The 20,839-nt window shown below is 37.8% G+C and overlaps 1 protein-coding gene across 1 annotated transcript in view; it reads right to left on the bottom strand.

The window, feature by feature from the left end:
- The window catches only part of ipo11 (importin 11), an 87,364-nt gene that overhangs the window by 7,309 nt on the left and 59,216 nt on the right, over nucleotides 1–20,839 (bottom strand). Inside the window, exons 23-29 of the mRNA XM_044026533.1 lie at nucleotides 17,315–17,394; nucleotides 17,086–17,166; nucleotides 15,750–15,845; nucleotides 15,253–15,366; nucleotides 14,622–14,743; nucleotides 12,419–12,514; nucleotides 10,632–10,716 (exon numbers count right to left, since the gene is read on the bottom strand). Coding sequence (XP_043882468.1) covers nucleotides 10,632–10,716; nucleotides 12,419–12,514; nucleotides 14,622–14,743; nucleotides 15,253–15,366; nucleotides 15,750–15,845; nucleotides 17,086–17,166; nucleotides 17,315–17,394 — 674 coding nt within the window. The remainder of the gene's footprint in view (nucleotides 1–10,631; nucleotides 10,717–12,418; nucleotides 12,515–14,621; nucleotides 14,744–15,252; nucleotides 15,367–15,749; nucleotides 15,846–17,085; nucleotides 17,167–17,314; nucleotides 17,395–20,839) is intronic.

Below are 20,839 nucleotides of genomic sequence, written 5' to 3'. Positions count from 1 at the left end.
TTCCATGCGCAAATGAATGAATCAATAGCAGCGAGTTGTATAGGTCACAGTGTCATTCACTTAGGCTGTCACACATGGGTACCATAGTTACCACAGTCATTTAACCAGGTCTACATCATACACCACAGATACTGCGACACAGGTTGGGCAGGTCTTTACCTGCATGCGGGGCATGTGGATGACCTTATTTGTATTATTTGTATTATATTTTATATTTTATTTATATTCATTATTTGTCAAAAAGACAAGCAGACAGGCAGACCAAGAGTGAGAAAGATAGAGAGAGTTGTCAATGTTGAGTATTCTGTGGCACCTACAAATGCACTAGCTTTACATCATACTGTAGTAATCTTTGATAGGACCAGCGCTGTGCGTCTCATGTCTGTTGTAGAAGAACTTGTGAGTGAATGTGCACTGAGACAGAAAGAGAGAGAGAGTTGGGGTAGGGCTGCATAGAGTAGATCTGTGTAACTTACTACCAAAGTCTAATAATTGATTTGGCCTTAAACTATATTCCCAGAAGTTGAATGTGTCCTTAATGTTTTTGAGAAATGCTTGCTCATTGACAAAAAGACAAAGAAGACCAAAACAATAACTTCACTAGTTGAGGTAAATCTGCGACTAGTTTCATACTCAATAATATTATCCAATATCATACACAACTTCAATACTAATCATCGCCTTAAAAGCTGCTAAGGCCTAAATGAATTTGATCAATTAACTGTTTATTACTGTTTTCACTTCATTTTAGCATGCACTCATGCGTTCACTTGTCCTGGCTAATTTGCCCTCTGTTCTGGATAAAGGTGTGAAGAATGTTGTCAGTAATTATACTGATTCATTATTTCCATGTGGCAATAAGAACAGGGGTGTAATTCATCTCATCCATTCAGGTGCAACAGGGGTGTCAGAGTGATGTAAATTAGTAATTAATCTACACACTTTCTGTGAGTCCGTTAAGGTTAAATGTCTTGAAACAACAGTGTGTTTACACTACAAGTGGAGCCTGTGGAGAAATGCAGCCAGTTACACTGTGCGTAGAGCAAAGATGAGCAAAAGGGGGGGAAAAAAAAGAGGTGAAGATCTGAATGTGCATTAATAATATGTGAGTACAACCAATCTGATATTACTGTCAAGGTAAAATTCAGGAATGCTTAATATAAGGCCAATGCAGGCTTAGGAAAGGAAAGAAAAAAAATGAAAGAGAGATGGATTCTGGATGAGAGAGAAGCGTAGAGGGAGTGACCTGCTGCGACTAAGATACAGAAGCAATGGTGTTCATGCCTCAAAGAAAGTAGAAGATAAATGAGAGGCAGGATGAAAAGACAGAGAAGGATTACATGTAAGAAAGGTGCAAGGGGTTTGGCAGATTCCTAGCGTACGGAGGATGTTGGAGGAGCATGCAGAAAAAACAGAATACAGAAGTAGGTGTGAGAGGAAAAATCTCTGATTATGACCATGATGATTATGACCACCATGCTGTTTCCACAGAAGTAAATCTATCCTCTTATATATCTCTTGCAAAATGCCCCAAGAGAAAATTTGTTCTACCTGTTTAAAAAAAGAAGAAGTTTGTCCTGACGTAACCTCTTTTGGACCCTACCATTTTCCCATTGCCAGTGTTGTTGTGCAAGCAACATCAATCATTTGAGGGCAGGAGATTGTATGTGTTTAAGAAAATAGTGAGGACATGTGAAATGTGTAGTTAAAGCATACTATAAATGAGGGAGAAAGTCTGGTTCAAATGTGTATGTGTTGGAACAGCTGCACTGACCTGCTGAGACTGGACCTGCTGAGTCTGACATTAATCCTGTTACCTCAAGCTTCTCCTACTCCAACTCCTGCAGACACCAGTTATCTAATGTTGTCCCCACATGCTCTGCCCTGAATGTGCCCTACAAACGTGTTATGTAGCTACATGGCGAAGTTAAACTCAGATTTGATTCATTATTAGAGCTAAATGGTTTAAGGTCTGCAAATATCAGTATTCTAAAAATGTGTAACCTTGCACCTTTGAGGATGTGAAATTGCTCATGTATGACTACCAGAGATCAGAGATAAATGATAACAATTTTGTCAATGGCATTATCTCTACTGTCATTAAAAAACAATCAATAAATTGAGACATAATTATACAGTATTATAACATTACTAAAACAACGGCGGACCTAGACTTTTGCACAGTACTGTGTAAACATTGAGCTAAATCTAAATTCATTACACAAACAGCAACTACATTTATGGATTTTAAGATACACAAACCACATATAAGAGACACAGAGAAACAGTAAGCAGTAAGTAACTTAAGAACAAGATTATAACATTCGCCAATGTCATCCTGAATCTCCCACGCGAGAGAGAGAGAGGAAGAGAGAGAGAGGGAGATAGAAACCCCCCCTCTCTTTCCCATGGTCTCTTGACTTAGAGGGAGTATTAGAACATTAGAGCTTGATTGCAGCTATTTCCTCATTCAATGAGGCGGCACGATGTAATACCATAATTAGTATTATACTAGAGGGCGTAAATGTTAGAGCCCCTGTAGCCATTTGTCACTAGGGTGCATATGACCAAATACATGGGCTATAGTGCGGAAAGTTACCACTCAAGACATGATCAAGAAAAAGGCTGCTTCAGGTTGCAGTGCCAATGTACTCATGTTTGTTTCAGAAAGGTATTCAAACCTGACTCAGTTTGAACAAATAATGTCACTAAAATAACAAATAACCCTGGCACTGAGCAAGATTCAGCCAAAATAGACAAAATATCCATTAGTTTCACATATTAAAACCCCATGTAAAACAGGCTAGGCCAGAATATAATTTTTAAAAAGGCATCCAGGCATGAGGTCAGATATCCACTCTCTACTGTGCATCAGTGTACAGATTGTGTGCTGAAATAAATATTTAGTCCTCAGTGTTGTTTAAAACTGAATGCATACATACATATATACATATACATACATACATACATACATACATACATACATACATATAAACATACATATATACATACACAGACACACACACACACATATATATACACATCATGTCTATGTCCTATAAATCATTCTGGTAGTTTAAAACAACTCTCTTTGACACAAACCTTCATAATGCTGTGGTGGATTGAGGATTGGGGGAGGATGGCCTTTGCATATTCTACACCTGCAGTAAGAATGAGCTGCAGAAGAACTTGAAAACTCAACCCTAACCCTTGAACTCAGAATTAAATAACTGGATAAGGATTATCCTGTTTTTAGTTTAACTACTTATCTAGTTGAAGTCTTCAAATGTTTTCCCATTTGCTGTCAGTAATGTCTGCAACTTTGTTGTTTGTTTTTTACTTTTTACCTTGCCAGGTCTCCCTCTGAAATAAAGTTCTTTATTTTAATCGCATTTCTTCCTGGTTAAACAAAAGTTAAATAAATAAATAGAAACATTTTGGCTGGAACTCTTGTAAGTGAGTGACAAGCTGGGTCAAACAGTGACAAGCAACATGCTTTACCACTTGAAAGGTTCTTAGAAAGACAATTTCCTGCTTTTGTAAGATTAGACTTTCAGAGGAAGAATTCAGCTAGCGTGTGTTTGAAGTTTGGGATTTTTTCAATGACATAATGCAGACAAAAAAAGTATCATAAATATTAAGATATATTTTCCAAATCTTTCTATGATAAATTTAACACACGGTTGTGGTTTACAGCTTTCCAACCTTAGTGTCTTTTACAAGTCAGGTAAAATTCAGAGTGTGTTAAATTATTTTAAGACTGAAAAAAGTGGGAGGTTTTGGGCACACTCCATGTAAACATGCTGTTTTGGTTCAAGTACCGTAGGTCCAAAAGCGACAAGACAATAAAAAAAAGGAAGAGAGTGGGTGAGGTAAACCATAAAAAAGTTGGTGTGTTGGTTTATAAATTAAACTTCAGTCAGTCACATCACTGGTCTCATCAAAAACAGTTGTACCATTCACAGTGACACATGATGGGAGCAGCCTAACAAGACAACCGTTATTGTCTGGATGAGCGGCATAATCTGAACACATAAAGACATTCTACAGTAGCAAGTCATAAAAACTTACATAATGATATCAAAAGGTGACACAGCATTTCCACTGCAATGGACTTTAGGGACATAAAAAGCTACTTTTGAAGGAGTAGACTGCACAGATGATAAATGAGCAGCTGTAATCAAACCTCTGCTCCACTTATCAGAAGAGGGCTGAGTCATACAAGACCTAGTCTGATATAGTCTTGCATGACCATAATTTTGCAGCAGCATGCGGTCATTACAATGCAAGTGTGGCGATGGGTAACACAGTGGGTTAGGATTAGCATTGTGGGGCAGAATTTGGCAAAACTAGTACAGATTAATAAACATTTTGTCCCACTGCCTTCAGATGGCTACAGTGTTTAAAAAATGTAGATGTGTAAAAACAGCTATGAACACCAGATACTGCAACAATCACAGGTACTAATTTAAAACGACAAATTGAGCTCAAATTGGCAGTGGAATGATTGGTCAAAACTGATCGGGGTCACAATATTCTATTATTGTTAGACATTTTGAGTCCCCTCCTTTATTACATCTTCCTTCATATTTTGCCAGCTCATTTTCTTGGACTCAATGTATTTAAGAGTTATCTGTGAGATGTTTTTCAGCAGTGGGGGCAGTTAATTCTGCAAAAATAATAACAATTTAATGAAGTCAGTTGTGTCAGTTTTATTTGTTTTTATTAACTCTAATATCTTTGCTTAACATAACATAACACAGTGCTTTAGGTATAGTTCAATTCCAAGTCTGAAAAAAAATCAATGCATTAAAGTGAATGCCAATAAGTAATCTACAAACTGTTCTGTTTGTTATTGCTGTATTGAGCCCGGCACCTCACACTCTGTGGGCTTTCTTCTTTAACAGCGTCTGTTGTGCAGATGCCAGCTTTAATTTTTTAGCTCATTAAAAAAGTTATATTATTAATTCAGTTAAGTTCCCAGCTTCCACCCGTGAATTCACAAACAGCAACAAGAATGCACTGAATGTTTGGTATTCCTCAAGACAATACAGTTTAACTGCCAACTATATGCCAGTAAAAGAACTTTTTCTAAAACTTAATCAAGAACACTACATAATTTAATTGTGTCTACCTGTTACGAGAAAGGATTAAAAAAAAAACACAATAATTGTATCTCTTGTGTAACAGGCCTTTACTTGACGAAAGGTGAGCAGCAGTGTGAATTGGACGGATCAGATTTTCTGGCTCTCCCACCGCTCAATCAAAAACAGTGACTGGTTATAATGAGCCACATGCTGAATGAAAAGGCTTCACTCTGGTAATTAAGATGTATTATGATCAGTTTAACAACTGTGACTTGTCACATCAAATATGGATTATCATCATCATTTAAATCAAACTAATTAACTCCCAATAAATCCGAAGAGCTGACAGGTGAAAATACTACACTCACTTGTGACTGTATCATCATGTGCACGATCGGCACAGCTGCAACACTAACAAAAAGACTGACACAGACACAAGTGGGTAGATGATTTGAGCATTCCCTGTGGTGCATGCTCAACAATTTAATATCTGAATGCCTTTTATAACAGCGGGCTACAGTCTTGATGAGACGCTACCACGGAACAGCTTAATCAGTATGGCAACACTAATGATAGATGTTAAGGACATTCTTCTCAGAAAGCTTTAAGGTCTCTCTCACAACCACAGAGATGTCGTGATTTATTCTGGCTCCTCAGACCTTTGCTCATGTTAAAGACGAGCAATGTTATGCAGGAACAACAACACCAGACACCAGCAACAAGAATGAATGATAAAAGTCAGCTACTTCCCAAACTAAAGCTGAGCAGAAACTGCGATTGAATCGTGAATTTAGCTCAAATTAACCATGGAATTAGGCAGAATTAGTTGTTTTTCCAACAGCTTGAGGGGATTAGAGATGTGCTCTAAGGAATCAGTTGAATATAGTTTCTGAAATGTTGGTTGTTGTCAAAACATCTATTACATAGTATAAATGAGGGAGAAAGTCTGGTTCAAATGTGTTGGAACAGCTGCACTGACCTGCTGAGACTGGACTTGCTGAGTCTGACATTAATCCTGTTACCTCAAGCTTCTCCATCTACATCTATTATGCCAGTATTGTACTGACATTCAGTGCCTGCTTCCATATCCCTTAAATGAATGAAATGTTATTTTCAACAATTCAGTTTCCACACACATTTCTGTATCTCTGCTCGTCTTCAGGGTGTAGCTAGTGCCATTTATGCAATTTATGAAGATTAAAAAAGAACATTCAAAGTCTGTCTACGTGATGTAATGTATCGCTATGAGTCTACTTGTATGCTTAATCTCTTCCTAAAGTACTTAACTTTACAGTGAATTCAATACATGGTAAACTGCAACATAGTATTTGCAACACTGCCATCCTGAGAGCAAACAATTTTCTGTTGTCTAAACAATAAATGGCTTTAAATTAGAGAAGTGACAGAGATGGAAACTAATTTGGATATCTCAGTGTGCCTTAGGCAGCACAAAAGAGAATCTTTATATCTTGCACTGCAAAATAACACTGTCAAAGGCTCTGTTATTCAACAAAACCAAATTATGCTGACAATGATGGTCTGCCTGAGACTGGGTAAGTCTTCATTACTTACGCTTTGTGTGGACTAGACTGAACTGATAACACACTGAAACTCATTTCCTATAAATATATACCTTTAGGACCTCTGGAGTCAATTTAATTACTCATTAAAATGATAAACTGCTGAATAGAAAAACAAAATATTTTATGATTTATTGGTAAATGATCAAAGCTAAAAACAGTTCAAAGCTAAAAACAACTCTGAGCAATAACTGTAAAAGGTATAATTTTTTGTCGTTAAATGTTCAGATTTGAATGGGATTTCCATTAAAGCCAACTAAATAAGTGATTGCTAATCTACATTAAATCACAAGAATTAAAGGAATTTAATGACTAATTAATGTGCTGGAAAAATGATTTCCATTCCCTTTAAGCAAAAACAGCCAAGACAATAAAGTAAATCTCTCTGTATTGAACATTTTACTGGAGGAGGTCTTTTAATTGCAATTTAAACTTCAGACTGATTTGGATTAGAAGCAGGTGGCCGACAAGATTTGTCACTCTCTTCTACACTCGATGTGGGTCTTGTAGATATTTGTGCAAATGATATTCTCTTACTTTTTTAAAGAGTGTTAAAAATTCAAAATGTAATATTCACTGTCCTATTTGTTTGTTTGATGTGTTTCCACATCAAAAGCTACACTAATAGGAAAAACATGTCTGGTACCTCTAGCTTTCTTTAGAACATTGATGAATGTGCTGTGAAACCTGACCCAGCATTTCTATTAGACAAACACAGTCCTTTCAATAACGCTGTCTAAAACATCGTTTGGCCTGAGCTGCAACCAAGTTGTATTGTAAAAATCAGAATCGGTTTCTTTTTGTAAAATTAAAAAATTGCACGGCTTGTATATCTGAAACCAACTACTCTAACTGTGAACACAATGTTTATTATACTACCATATCAGACTATTGCCAATACTATTAGGAGAAGAATGCAGTCAAACCCAACTCATTAGCCTAATAGCCTGGAACAAAAACCTCATCAGTTACACATCCTGAGCAAGTGCTATTAATGACTAAACAAAACATTCTGTTCAAATAAAATTAAACCATATTAAATAATAAACAGAGGGCACAAAATTGGACTTTGAAAATGAGGGTGTGCACTTCAGATGCTGGAAAAACAGCTGTGACAGAATTAAACACACAGAATAATGTGTCCGTTTGCAAAGATGAGGCAAGTGTGGTTAACTTATTTAACATTTTTTGTCATCAGGTTGTTGTGTGTCACTGTGATATCAGTCCCTTCTCAACTTCTGTATTATTGTATAGAAACAGTCACATGTAAACTGGGCTAAACATCTTGGTCACAGAGATCAAGCCATTACAAATGATTGATTAAGAAAAATTTGACAGTGACAGGAAATACTCGACAACAATGAGCTTTCACAAACACTTTGTTTAAACAGGATAACCTACAACTTTTGTTTAAATAATGTAAGGGAAATCTGGATTCACAACTTCTGAAATTATGAATTTTACATGTGATTGATGGTGTGTGCACCACAAACAGAATGCCTTTTTCCACATATGTCATGATGAATGTGGATGATGGATGAGGATGCCAAGTTTTGAAGGTCAGTATTTAAATAATTCAGGAACTGAAAAAAACTAAACTATCTTTACAGGCTGCGGAAGGCATCATCTAAGTTGTGAGAGAGACTGCATTTCTTGTCTTTAATAAAGATACTTTGTCCAGTTTTTCGATCTCTAATCACTCACTGGCAACTACTCGGACGAACGCAGCATAAAAACCCCCGATGTGTGTTGTGCTTGTACATTAATGTGTAGTAAAAGGAAAAGAAATACACTCAAGAGGCTGTGCGCTAATATGGCACAACAATCAGAGCAGATGTTATTAGTACTCAGAGAAAGTCTTTGATCCCTCTTCTTGTTTGATGGTGCTGACCTTGTACATGAAGCACAAGAATCAAATGATACATTATGTGCTGAGGCCCAAACACAGTCAGTTAGTCTTTTCTACTTGCCTGGAATACTCAGATGAAAGTGAGTGTTGGGCACAGTACTGAGGCAAAGTCATGATTTATTTATTTATTATTTGTCTTATGCCAGTCATAGTCATGCAAGGTAACTACCACTAAGGTTCCAGTAATTGCAGAGATCAGGCTGCGACATACAAACCAATATGTATACATGTGTAAAAAATTGTGCTGGTCATTACACTGGACAGCCTAGGTATTAGGCTTGCTAGATTCATATCATTTCTATAGTGTGGTTTATTATCCATGTGCAGTGCATGAAAAAGGAAACCCAACTATAAAAGCACTTTGCAAGTGAATTGTGATTATACATGCACACATGTCTGGAACAGGAGGTATACAAAGTCTAGTCACTATCTGGGAAATGCCTAGGAACACCAGCGAGTATAGAGGTCAGTCCCACTATGGTGCCTTTGGCATTGCTTCACCTGCTTCACCTCCTTCACTACCTCAAACCCAGCCATCCCCCAGAGATGTGACATTTCACATCTCAAGTTCCAGTTCTCACTGCCACACCTCATGCCTTTACTTGCTGCCTGACTGGCAATGCACCAGACCCCTAGAGTTAACCCTGGAGATGGTGGACCTACAAGGCTGTTCCTGATGAGAGTTGACTAAACAAAGTTGATTGCCATAGAGTGCAAGCACACCTAAAACATAATTAAGCAATGCGTATGCAGCAGCATTTAATTTATTCATGTAAGATGCATAGGCAGTCCACTGTCTGAATAGATTAATCAAAGAAAGGCATTGATGCAGAAACACAACAGTTAGTGTTTAATATAAAAGCCTTTCACTGGGTCTTTCAGACCAACACAAACATATTTTGATGCACAGGAATGTACATATATGTATATATATACACACACACACACACAAATATGCACACACCTGCCAAGGACAGAAGCCATGAGACAGCTGGAGTCAATAAATGTCAAGGGTCTCTTTTTCCTCATTAACATTCTCCTCCAACTCAAAACCATCTCACACAGTACACCCGCCACTTGCACACAACGTTTCAAGCACGTCCTTAAAAGCACACGCATTAGGAGGCTGAGGGAGGTAGGACTTTAACTTTCCTCTTCTCTCTTCCCTAGAGCAAAAAGTCGGGGTCTGGGCTGAGGTGATAAGTACAGTGGCATACTGCCCAGCATATACACACACATACTTACAGAGGAACAAGTCAAAGTCACACTAGGGAAATAAACCAAACCATATGAAATCTAATTTGTATATAAATGTACTCATTTGGTAAAGGCCAGACAAGAAGATACACCAACATCTTGATCCCTAAACATGTTTGTGTGTATATATATATATATATACACACATATATATGTAAAAAATATATATTTATTTTTTTTTATCCCTGTGTGATATTTGTGCAGATCTGTGAAAAACAAAGATGTTATCGTCAGACTGTAGAATAAGATGTGTATAGATCAAGACAATTATTAATCTAAAATGATATTTTGACACACATTTTGGCTTTAAAAAAATATTGAGCCTCTTGTGATTTGAAATTCGCAGTAGGCTGTATTGGGATTTTGGTCAAATTTGGATTAACTGTTCATCCCTAACGCACAGCACATACCTAACATCATCACATCCCTGTGTCACTGAAAAACTTCATGGAAATGGGACTCTAACTGAAAAGCTGTAGCAGCTGTTGATGCAGAAATGTGGCTGTGTATTGGTCTCTGACCACTTTTCTCAATTCTAATACATCAGCTCTGGGCTGTAACATATATAGCTTGTATTAGTTGAGCATTTTAAGCTTGATTTATATATGCCTGAGCAGAATAAATGTTAATGTACATCTTCAGATTATGTGGAGAAAAAAAAAAAACACATCAAAATTAACAGAACGCATAACATTACTGAAGATGTATTTTGAAGAATTCAGACAACGGAAGGTCATTGTAATGTTTTGGTCATTTGATTGAGCAGTGTATGCACAATCGTGTGTGTGTCGGACTCACCAGTTTCTTCCTCTTGTCCTGTTCTGTCGGTGGCTCTTCATCATCACTTAGCTTGGGCTCCTCGAAATGACTCATCAGCATGCAGCTGCAAAGGCAATAATATTCCACTCAAAATTAATAAGCACATATAAACCCGCACGGTAGGAGACAATCTCAGAACAGGCAGCATACACACACACTGAACCCTTTGGCACTTTTATATGCAATGCTGAATGGTGTTCATATTGGTTCATATGCATGCAATGTTTTACAAAAGAAACCTTTGTGCTCAGTCCAAAGTCTGTGTATGGTCTTTAAATTCCTTATTGTGAGAACAGACAGATGGGGGATCTTGAGTTTCACGTTACCTGGCTTTGACATGCATGCACTTAATAATGTATGATCAGATATTGTAACTACATTCGCTCTAAATACGAACTAATGAAACTATAATGAATGTGACTAAATTAGGTATAAAAAAAGAAAAGGTTGAATTTTCAAGACAAATGGCCTTGTTAGAACAATCCACTGAACACAATAATAATCATAACATAGTATGAAATGACAATGTGAAAATGTGGAGGCGGTCTCTCTATCAGCCAAATCTGCAGCTCATTTCTGTTCTACGGGGAAGTGAATTTCAGCTCCTTTTTAGCTTGCAGACAAACGTCAGTGTTATTGTTCAGTCTCACGGCACTCATAAAGTGGTTTCAGTCACAGCAGGCATCGGTTTTATTTTCAGCAGAGAAAAAACCCTTTAAATATCAATAATATGCTACTTGCTGCAACACTTTCCACACAAACTAAAGAGAAAACTACAAAAGCTGCAAAATATACTTTGTAGGCAACATAAATAAAAGCAAAACAAGATAAATAAATGAATATTTAGAATAAAATAAAATAAAACAACAAGATTACTTTTCACACTCTGCCAAAAAATAACATGCATAAATCATTTTCCCCTCAATAAAACTTTGCACTACTATAACTCCATCCATAGTATTATATTAATCCCATTCAAATGTTAAATATTGGCTCTGGACAGTTCAGAACAGTGCAGAGGAATGACATTTTCAATAACCCTGAAGTGTCATTGTGTGTCAGCTTTATTTGCATGGCAGCTGTGACTATTATTCTTACCCTAGACCATACAAGAACAATTACAAATCACCTTTGACAAAAAGTCTGTAGACTTTGATTAATTTCTAAATACAGGCAAAATAATTACAATTCCCACTGCAACCCGTCTCAGTCAACTGCTTTTGAGAATAGTGAATTAAACTCAGAGGAAACAAGCACCCAGAGTTGTTTTTGTTATGAAGCACAGCAGGGAGACAAAGTTTCAACACATCACTGGCAAATAAAGAAACACTTACACTAACCTTTCTACACAACTTTACAGTTCATTTCACAGTGGCACATCTTAGCAGGGTGCTGAGTGTTTTGAGTATTTTTGAAAACAGGGAGAGGGGGTATCGGCATGGAGGTTAACATCTACTTAAAAAGATTCTACAGTGGATGGGGGGGAGAGAGATGGAATAGATTCAGTAGTGGTGTGTGTCAGTGTTTGTAAATATTGTTTTACTGGGCCATTTAAGAGGACATTATATTTTAAAGAAATGTGTCCAACACCAACACTATGTCTCCTTTAGCATAGTCAATTTAATAAGGAATTAAAAGCTTGTTTTTAAATGCCTTCTATAACCTTTTTTAAGCGAGTTCTTTAAACTCTTTCAAAACAAATATTTCAACCGTATTTTATAATCAATAGGGAAGTTTTTCTTTATTTTCTCTCCATGTGTACTTACTCTTTGAGAGTGCCTGTATCTGGATCTTCTGTCATTACGTCATGCAGAGCCTCAACGCAGATGTTGATGATGCCACAGAACTTGTCCTGGATCACACTAATAACACACAGACAAGACAAGACTAATTAGACATGAAATCATTAATTCATAGCAATATAAAAAGGTGAGTGTTTGTCCAAAGAGATGAGGCAAAAAGTCATTGAGAGCAGCATCACAACACATAACAACTGACCCGCCTAAATCTTGATAAAGTGGCTGTCAACAAAACACAAGGGCCTCCTGAGGAAAGCGATTCAATCCATCCACAAGGCATCACAGCACAGCTTATGCATCGCTGTCACCATTTCACCTTTGGCTTTTAGAAAGAACAATTTTGCTACACAATCTTGTGGAAGGGTTAACAAAATAGCCCATATAATAACGTGCAGTAAAAACATTTCTCTATTATTTATGATCTGACAAAAAAAGCCTTTTTCCCCAGCTGTAAAGAAATATTCTAGTTTAAAAAAAAAAGATTGAGGTCTTATTGTCTTTAGGAGCCCACACACTTGCGCGTTGAAAGCCTAGTTTTTTTTAGACATTGTGGAAACTTTTTCAGAAACTATAAGTTGTTCAGTCCTGCCCTGCTGCCTGCAAAAACTGAGATCTTTAAAATATTCCCACTCACAACATCCACCACCTGAGACTTGACACAAGAAGCAGTCATTGATTAGTTATTTGAATCATTTTTTAACAACTACAATGGTAGTAGGGTTTCCCTTGACAATACGAATAAAAGGTGGATAAGGAGAAGACAAAGACTGAGTATGTATTCATATATGCACTGGTGCATCAAACGTTGTCATTTCAGGTATTTGGCTTAGTAGATGCAGGCAGCTCACTGAACTCAGAGCATGAAGGTTGGAGAAAGGAAAGTGAGAAAAAAAAGATGTATAAGAGGCACATATGCAGCAAATTCACATAACTGTGTTTTTGTCTTATGCATGGCAATGCTTTCCGTGTAAAGGAGTCAAACATGCTCATATTGGCCCTCATTTATCAAATGTGCGTACACCAAAAAAAGCACAAAATATAAGAACAGAAAGTATAGAGAAGCATAGTCCATACTGATAAATGCCAATCTTTTTTGGTGTACGTAGGGCTGGGTGATAAATCAATTTTATCAATTAACTGAAGGGTGATTTCTTTTTCATGAAAATTGGAAAATCCAAATTTCCTCTTTAACTGCCACCACCAAGTGAGCTGACAACTCCCCCCCCTTCTCCTTAGATAAACACAGCATGGTAGCAAGAAGGGAAGGGTAGCGTGTCGTCGGTCATTTGGATTTATTTTGGTTTCGTGGTATCGGACCACGAACAAACCACAACCCACTGCAAGGTTTGTTTGAAAGCTGTTACAACCAAAGGGAGCAGCACAACAAATGTGTTCCAGCACCTCAGACAGCAGCATGGAGCTGAGTGGGAGAAAAAACGCTCTCTGTGGGCGATAAAGGACCATAGCCCACAAACATTGGCTAAAAACAGTCTTCAGTAGGCGAGTCATTTTCACATTGTGTCCCGTATGACAAGAAAGCAACCTGGTGGAAAGCTATAATATATTCATACGACTTATAGTTGAAAAGCTGGGGGGTTATCCACATGCTGAAAACTTTTGACCCCACGTATGTACTAGCAAGCTGCAAGTATTTTGCCGAAGTTGCCTTTCCTCACATGTACAACAGCACACGGGAGAGGATAGCTAGAGAGCTAGCAGAGGTGTCGTTTTACTCGACCTCAACAGACTTATGATCTTGTTTGTACTACTAAACAAAAAAAATAGCAGTATACCATTAACACTTATATTCCCTTGCTGCATCTGACCTTAGATTTACCCTTCATATCATGCCATGTCATGAATATTTGCTAGGAAAAGCATCAGTTTGGGTTCAACCATTCTAGCACTGCCGACACAGCTTTCAAACCTGATATTAAACCAGCAATCATTTTGTGTCTCCTACAATTAGCTATGGTCACATACATTTAAATCACAGATACACAGGACACACATATGTAACTCGTCATGATATTGGTAAAACTGGATTCAAGTCAAGTTGAACACCATGTGATTGAAAACCGCATGAAGAAAGACAAGAGCTGAAAACATAATTTGTCACATGTCTCTTCAGATTCCACTATGTGACAGACAGGGTGGATGTGACTCTCACCTATTGTCAGATGGTAGAAGAGAGAGCAAAGCCAGAGAGGACAGCTTCCTCCTTTCAGGCTGAGTGATGTTGTCCATGCGGTCGACCCACATATCTATAACACTGCCCAGCAGCTGCTCCATCTAATGAAGAGAAAAGGTTAAAAAAACAGAGATGGGAGAGTGCAGTGACACAAGCAGTGTTTGACAACTAATGACACAGTAAACTGATGGATGTCTGTTTTAATGGTTCAAAAAATGGTTTTACATTGAGCAAAACTGACCTTCCCTGTTTGTCTCGCCTCATTTACCCCCCTACCTTGTCCTCTATTATCAAACAGAGGACTTTGGCTTGATGGAGAGACAACCCAGAGCAACAACTCTGGAACTGTCACATACTTAAATTAAGACAGCAATGATGAAAACAAGACAAATGAATTTTGCTCTGGGTCACAATAAAACCACAGTTTCAAGAGAAAAGGTGTAAGTCAAGGGCTTTAATATCACTTTTTGAAATTCCCTGTTATTTTCAGGCTCATTACTTTCAGCCTTGTTCAGAATAATTTCCTTTGAACAGTACCGCAGTATCACACAGAAATTCAAAAGGAACTGAGCGGAGACGACTGAAATAAAGAACAGAGATAGAGCCTCACCTCCTGGTTGGACTCAGCGGCCATTTGAGTGAACAAAGCGTAGAAGAAACCCGAGTTCTGGAGCAGGACACGGCCCATGATGCCAAGGTAAGTAGACATCACCACAGGATATCTCTGTGCAACACAATGTCCAACAATCCGTGAATGCACAAACATAGCCATGTAGAAATTATTTTACAAGAGGCACAGATTTAAGCATAAGAGGAAATTGATGGAGCCACTAACAGCAGAAATGTGAAAAGGCAAACTATCTACCTCAAGGCTGATCAATATAGTATGTCACTACTGCCTTCATTAAAAAAAAAAAAAATGTATGCACAAGGACACACTGGAAGAACACATAATAACAGTTTTTTTTTACTTTTTCATATATTAAATACGATTTAATATATTACATAATAATATAGTTAATGAACATGTAACAATGTCACAACGATTTATCTTTACAGATTTATTTATGTATATAGTTCCTTGTACAAAGTTGTTGCAAAACTTACCTCACCGTCCACAATACCTCTGAAGACACCTGGCAGCAGGGGCTGGAACATGTGGGCTCCCAGTATGGGGCTAACCTTTAAAGCTATCTCAACCACCTGCAGAGGGACGGAGATAGAGAGGAGTGAGGAAAAGTAGTGGAAGGGGAAATTGCATGAAGAGCATACAGGGAGAACTCGGAAGGGAGAGCAGTAAAGGAGGGAAAATACGGAGTGTGCAAAAAAACACAGGATGATGTAAAGAATGAGCAAATTTTGGAAGGGCATTGAGAGGCAAAGACGACTTCCTTTTAGAGAGAAACTGTTAAGTGTAAATAATCCTATTTTTAATTGTGGGTCTGACCCACATTATGCAGCAAATAGATTCAGGCCCTTAAGATTTAGATGCCAAGAAATGTAACTCTCCGGCACTAAAGCGGACATAAAAATACTTAAAAAAATCAACAGCTTACAAGCATCTAAGGAAAACAAAGCCACAACATTAAGAAAAAGTGAGTGACAGATGCAGTGTGCATGTGTCTACACAAATACAGAGCTGTACTGTATATACACACATGCACTTGGCAGTCACTTAATAAGCTTGAGCTGTGGAACATATAATATTTAAATTTAGCAAGCAATTTAAAAGACCAGATTTCCATCCTCGTTACGCTTCCCACAATTAGCGTACGACATAAATCCAGACTGCTTAAACTTAACACTGTCAAATGATATAATCACTTGAAACATTAATTACTTGTGTTTTTGTCAATTTGAATTGAGAATTTATAGGGTCTTTTTTAGGGATGTATGCATATGACTGTGAGTCAACATGCCACAAGCTGTCATGTAGGCTGACAGGTTTATTGTCTGCTGGCTTTATAGTCCTCTCTCCAGAACAAAGGATTAGCAGGGGCCAGATGTGCAGTCAAATCAGGATGCTTTACTGAGCTAAACCTCTATGATCTCATGGCTAGTCTGCATATTTACTCAGCCACATGACCACATTAGAAATTTGAAAAAAATATTCCATTATATTAAAGCCATTTTGTATCACACCTATTGATATAAGAAACACACATGCAGAACGTTGCAAAAGGTAGCCACACGCATTGGTGTATCTGTGTGTACAGCATCTGTCAACTTTCACTGCATCAGCTCAACAGTGACCTTCTCAGGACCAGTACTCCTCACAGAGACCAGAATCTGGTCCTAATAAGGAATTGGTGAAACTGTGGTATGGTTAGAGCTTTAGAACTGATTGTGGTTAAGGTTAGGGATAATGCTTTATTTTAACTGTGCCATGTCCTGAGAAGAATAGCTGTGCAAAGCTGGTGTGTGTGTGTGCGCGCGCACATACCTTGAGCACTTGGACCTGTCCCTCATTTGTGATGTCTTTGAGCAAATCACAGAAGGAGCGACACAAAGACTCTGCATAATTCTGAAAATACATACAAAAAGAGGTTTTGCTATATACTGTGTATATATATATACTGTGTATATATATATATATATATACTGAACAAGCTGTGACGTCTTTGTTTCTTTGTTGTGTTTTACTTGACACTTAACATGCATGAGTGTCTCACCTGCAAGAACTCTGTGGCAGACAAGTATATGTAGGCATTAACGATGTGAAAGCAGGTCCGCAGGTTCTCGGAGCTCAACTCTGAAACAGAGCATCAGATGTTAGATTTAACCAAAAATGGCTTTTAAAAAAAAGAAAGAAAAAAAAGGCTTTTAATGTTTGAAAAGGCAGAAACAAAGAAAAAGACAAAAAAGAGGGAGTATGAAGGTACTGCATGACAAGTGATCCTGTAGACGGAGCTGTGTAATCATCTTAACATTCTCTTACTGTATTGCAGACTGGATGGATGATCTTACAAGCTACTTTTAATTGAGGGAAATCAATAAGCACGTATTTCACTCTGGCAAATGTTCAGTGTTTAAATCGGTTAATGTCGGCTAAGAATTGTTAAATATTAGGAGATTTAAAGACTGGCTTAAAAATATAATACAACCACAAGAGGTTCATGGGCAGCTAGTCTTTGATTTTAATATGAGTGCAGAAGATGATAAACCAGACACTTTAAACCAAGTTAATCCTTCTTTGGCTGGCAAAGTGACAAGATGACACAATAAGCTCACCAAATATGTACAACTATGCTATTTCTTCACTCTACTAATGCATGTGGTGCAAGGGCAACATGTCAAAACCAAATTTAACAAAACAAAAAATAATCAAAACATAATGATCAGTGATTATAAGATATTTAATGAGTTGTGAGCATATGTTTTTAACCACAGTTTAAGACATCAATGACGCAGCAAATGAATACTGCAGCATTATGTGTCTACAAGAGTGGCTGCTTAACTGCCTGCACTAATGCAAGTGATAAAGAGAATGTAAGAACAAGGACTACCATCTCACCATTAACTCAGCTGTAAATATACTTTACCTGACCATAGACGCAAAGTGATGCATGACTTGGATGATTACATGCAGCATATTATACAATATATAGCAGGTATATACCTTATGAATATAAAGTCAGAAGGGAGAGCCAGGGAAGGGATGAGGGAATAATTTATTTCAAGGATCAGGACTGGCCCCTTGCCCAAAAACAACTTGATATTAACTGACTGGCAACAAGCCAAGAGATGTTCAAAGGCTGTCTCCACCCTGACACACACAGTCTGTGTGAAAATTCAATCTAGTCCAAGAGACAATTCATAAATACACAAAAAGGAACTTTTGTGTATTTATTTGACAAAAGGAAATTCACAAGAATAAATCTTATTATTCTGATTTTTTTCCACAAAAGAATACATAATATGGAGGATAAAAATGTCCTTCAGGGTGAACCCCTCTGTATACGTGTTAGGTCATGCAAATGAAACATGCATGTAGCTGTCAGGACTGTCAGGAGAGTACATTTGAAAACTGGCAACATACACAGACAAACAACCAATTACTCTCACAGACACACTGCTGAGCAATTTTGAGTGTTGCATGGGAGGGAACCAAAGTACCCGGGAAACAAAATCCATGCACACAGACCATGCTGCAAACCCGGGTCTTTTTGCTGTAAGGCAACAGCGCAATCCGAAACTGTCAGTTTGTCTAAATAGGGCGCAGAATTGACTGAGTGGATATGGCAGCAGCAGGCATGAACATTAACCAAGTGGCCACTACAAATAGACAATAAATAACCCTTTAAAATGTAATATACTATACACAGAATGCAAGGTGAATTTAAGGTCATATAATCAAATGAGTTGGGAAACTCTTTACATGTAGAGTTTCACAAATGACAGAGGAGTAGAAAAGGAAATGGATATAGTATCATCAAGAGAGGAGTTTTAAACATGGGCAAAGTCCAGCTGGAATATAGCACACACAATAAATGATGAGACTGGTCTCACAAGAAGCAGTGAGATGTGGCCCACATAACAGGATATTATTACAATATTATTGAGAGTAACGTTCACCACTAAACGGAAGAACATACACATCTGTTCGACAGTAACATAACCTGGCATGGGAACAGACCTTAACAAATTAAATAACCTCTTGGAAACAGACATACAAGTACAAACACACAATATACATGGAGACAGGTGAGTGATGGACACAAAAAGAGGACAGATAAAAATGGTTCATCACAAAGACAGACGGAGAGAAAGAAAAAACACTCCCTCCCTCCCTCCGGCACCTGCATGCCAACACAATCGCCCCCAACAGACATCCCTCCAGTTCACTGCAGCTAAAATCTGCATGAAGCGTTTGAAAGTAACACAAGCTGACAGGGTAGTTCACTCCAACACCTGGAGTAGCTGTTTACTTCATACAAGTTGACAGGACAGCTAATTCTAACATCCACAACAGCAGTTACTTCTCTCACAAAAAGTAACAGAGTGACTGTCTTGAATCTGAAGCCGATTTATTCTAAAAATCATGGTCTCGTCAAAATGTCTTGATATATGTTCACCTTGCATTCGTTTAGTGTCATACTGTGTCTACACTGTGGATGTAAGCTAAAGTGCTGACTAAATAGGTCTCCGTGTACTTGCACTGAGAGCAGATGGCAGCATTCATTTTTCTCATTCCCTCACTATAGCCAGCAGATGGCTTCCCAAAACAGACTGCATACATCTACATGAGTATGGTCAGCATGGTCAGATTGGATATGGATTTTCGTTATCTCAAAAACATATGAACCAAAAATATTTTATACACATTCATGTCTCATACGCTCCACTATCCACACTAAGATGTAAATTATGTTTTGAGTCCAAAAAAAAGGTGTAAAAATGTTGCTTGTTATTGGAAAACTATTGTGTATTTTAGTATGGACGGGCAACAATGGAGACCTTCAGAACCAATCTGTTCTTATTGGTCACACCATCAGCTTTGCTGATTCATCAAACTCGTGTCACATGACCCCTTCCCAGGAGAAAACAAAGCCCCCGAATGCCAATATAGAACACAACATGGAAAGGTCCAAGAATGTCAGTGTACTTGGACTGGCACGACTCCCAGTCAATGTATTGAAGTGTTTTGTTTACTTTGTATTCCAGTGTGATGTTAAGGAAAAGCTCAACTTCATCATCTTCATAGTGTGCCATTGTTGTTTGCCTACTGTAACAAGCAGTGAGGCTTTAGCTGTCCGTCTTCTGATTGGCCAACAAGACTTTACAATTATATCGCCACCAGTTGACTTGGCACGCTTTTGACTTTATGCAACAGGTTATGTTTATGTAGATGATATTTGAAGATATTTTTGAGAACCTAGTATGTAAACAAAAAAATAAATAAATAAAAATACCTTCCCTTTGAGTCAACTACACCTAATACTTGGCTTACTGTACAAGCCCATGGGGCAATGTTATGATCTGCGCTTGTCTCAGTTGGTCTGTTTGATCAAAGTAATGTGCCTAAAAATTAGCTGTCAGCTGACTACCTAAATATAGCAATTGACCAGGGTTTGTCTGACATATTCCATGATGAAAATGTCAATATTAATCTGTAAAGAAAAGCTTCAGGAAGCACAAGACATCATTTTAACATACAGATTGGCTGCCACAGAGTCCAGACATAAACTGCATTGGAG

Source organism: Solea senegalensis, linkage group LG5 (assembly GCF_019176455.1).
Source record: "Solea senegalensis isolate Sse05_10M linkage group LG5, IFAPA_SoseM_1, whole genome shotgun sequence".
In the NCBI taxonomy this organism is placed as follows: Eukaryota; Metazoa; Chordata; class Actinopteri; order Pleuronectiformes; family Soleidae; genus Solea; species Solea senegalensis.
The sequence above is the reverse complement of the archived record's forward strand: the minus strand, read 5'-3'. Positions and strand labels throughout refer to the sequence as shown.